The following is a 2,757-nucleotide window of genomic DNA, read 5'->3' on the forward strand; positions in this document are numbered from 1 at the left end:
ATTGTTATTGTTTCATTTGAGGCTGCCAGTACAGCTCTTATCAGCTCGTCGTCAGGCCAGGCCCCATAAAGTGACCAGCCGGCAATTGAAACGCAAAGGTGCCGTATTTACGACCCAATGGAGACTCCTCATCCACACACCTATATATACCAGTACCGATTCCAGTTGCACTCATCAGTATTCGGCGAGCCGTTTAACCCGGAGGATCTACAATAGAGTGATATTTAGGTGCAATGTCGCAGGCAGTGAAGACGGAAACGAGCAAGGAACCAAATGGCTTGGCCACCAAAGTCAATGGCACCGCTGTCAATGGCAAGCTGGAAGCCTTGAAGAGGCCCAGACATGTCTCTGGTGGTGTGGAGGAGATCATCGATCCCTTCTGCAATCCGGAGAAACCGCAACGCATCTCCTTCCATGACGTCACCTCCGCCGCCTTTCTCATCCGCGGTGGCGTGGAACGTACTCCTTGTCCGGTAGATATTCTTATATTAATTCCTATAAATTTCTATTAAGTGATTGATTGACTTACAGAAATCCACTTCATCGGAGCTATATGGCATGGAGTTGTATCTGAAAAAGGATTTCCTGCAATATACAGGCAGGTGAGTTATTATCATTTTAACTACCCAAAATATATTTTCAGATATTTCGTAAAATAGCAAAATTGAATGATTGTTCTAAGGGCCTTTAAAGAATTAACAATGATAAGGTCTTTCCTCCTTTTGTCTACTTTTTGATTGCTCATATGTATCTGTAAGTCCAAGGTGCATTTTCAGTTCGGCTTTATTATTGTTTATACTGTTCGGTTTCGCTCAACACTTATTAATCAATTAGTATACTATAAATATTGTCTGTGAAAATCGTTTTTGTACTTTGATAAGGAGCCGTATTTACATTTATTTCACAGTCAAAATGAAGCTGGAAAACTCGGTTATACAATTTTTACATGGATTTTACATAACTATTAATATGCATATTCAGTTAGGAAAATAAGTAAGTTTTTTTGTTGATACTATCGCAGTTTTATAGAGTACGTCGCATTTCTATTATTACGCCAAAATTTCGTTGATAAATTTGGGTGCACATAAAAGGCAAAGATCCGATAAGATAGGGTTTAATTGACAGATATGGTTCGATTGGCTCAAACTAATTGCTGTTGCTAATTGATTTTTGATTTTGTGAACAACATGTGACTGATATGCCCAATTCACAATTTTGACAGCTTCAAGGAGCGTGGCGCCCGCTATGCGCTGCTATCTTTGACCGAGGAGCAGAAGCGGACTGGAGTGATCAGTGCCTCCTTGGGCAATCACGCCCAGGCGCTGTGCTATCATGGCTGGAAACTCAACATCCCAGTGACCGTGGTGATGCCCAAGGCGGCGCCCATCATGAAGATCCAGAAGTGCCGCAACTACAAGGCTCGCGTCATCGTCGATGGCAATGACATGGGTGAGGCCAAGTCCCTGGCCATGCGAATGTCCCGCGAGGAGGGCCTGCTGTACGTGAATGGCTACGACCATCCGCACATTATGGCCGGCCAGGGCACTATTGGCTTGGAGATACTCGAACAGGTGCCGGAACCGGATGCAGTGGTGGTGCCGGTGGGCGGCGGTGGTCTGATTGCCGGTATTGCCACTGCTGTGAAGGCTTTGTCCCCCAAAACCAAGATTATTGTAAGTACAATATTTGTATTTTTGTATGTATCTTAATCTTTGTTTATTAGGGTGTGGAGTCGGAGAAGTGCGCCAGCTTCACCCGGGCCATGGAGAACGACGGACCCATCCACACGCCCATCAAGAACACATTGGCCGATGGCTTGGCCGTTCCCAAAGTTGGCTATAATGCCTATGCCACCGCAATGCCGCTTATTGATCGCATGGTGGTGGTCAAGGAGGAGTGGATCGCAGTGGCCATCCTCAGGCTGGTGGAGGAGGAGAAATGCGTCGTCGAGGGTGCGGGTGGTGCTGGTCTGGCGGCCATTTTGGCCGGACACCTGGATGAGCTCAAGGGAAAGAAGTGAGTACTTTCAGTAGCCTTTACTACAATTTCTAAACATTTCCTTGGTGTTATCTTAGAGTTGTGGTGCTTCTCTGTGGAGGAAACATAGACACCACCGTCTTTGGACGTTGTTTGGAGCGAGGCTTGGCCGCCGTGGGTCGCCTGGTCAAGTTCAATGTGGAGGTGAGCGATCGTCCTGGCGGAATCAACGATCTGTGCGCCCTGCTGGTCCGAGTGGGCGTGTCCATCAAGGACATCATGCACGAGCGAGCCTGGCTCAGGGATGTCTACACCGTGGAGGTGAAGGTCGTGTGCGAAACCGTTGACTGGACCCACAGTCTGGAGCTGAAGAACGAGCTGAAGAAGTTCTACTCGAAGGTTCAGTTCTCCGATGTTCCGCTGGCCCTGACAAATGATGGCGATTCGTAGGATACTCTTCTGTATATATATATATATATTTATATAGTACACATATGATTTATTCACTTCAGCAGCGCAGCAAAACTTAAAGCTTTAACTTAGAGCTTAGTTGTATTTAGAGTAAACATAAACATAATCGTAGTCGAAGTAGAAATGTAAATTAGGTGTAAATAAATATACATAGAATACAAAGTCTAGAAAGAAATTGACAAACGTAGGGATTGCATAATATACAAATAATTATGAATCACTGCTTAGAAACTAAAACACAAACAACTAAAATCATATAAATTCATGAGCTTAGCTTACGAAAGCCATTCTTCAGTAGCAGACACACAA

General features: G+C 45.0%; 1 protein-coding gene across 1 annotated transcript; it reads left to right on the plus strand.

Moving 5' to 3' along the window:
- Window positions 1-170: 170 nt before the first annotated feature.
- LOC120451184 (L-threonine ammonia-lyase) lies at window positions 171-2,615 on the plus strand. Its single transcript, XM_039634632.2, has 5 exons — window positions 171-473; window positions 532-602; window positions 1,223-1,673; window positions 1,724-2,016; window positions 2,076-2,615. Exons 1-5 carry the CDS (start codon window positions 234-236, stop codon window positions 2,425-2,427), a joined length of 1,407 nt encoding a protein of 468 aa, XP_039490566.1. The 5' UTR covers window positions 171-233; the 3' UTR covers window positions 2,428-2,615.
- The last annotated feature ends 142 nt before the right edge of the window (window positions 2,616-2,757 follow it).

This window comes from Drosophila santomea, chromosome 3R (assembly GCF_016746245.2).
Source record: "Drosophila santomea strain STO CAGO 1482 chromosome 3R, Prin_Dsan_1.1, whole genome shotgun sequence".
Taxonomy (NCBI): domain Eukaryota; kingdom Metazoa; phylum Arthropoda; class Insecta; order Diptera; family Drosophilidae; genus Drosophila; species Drosophila santomea.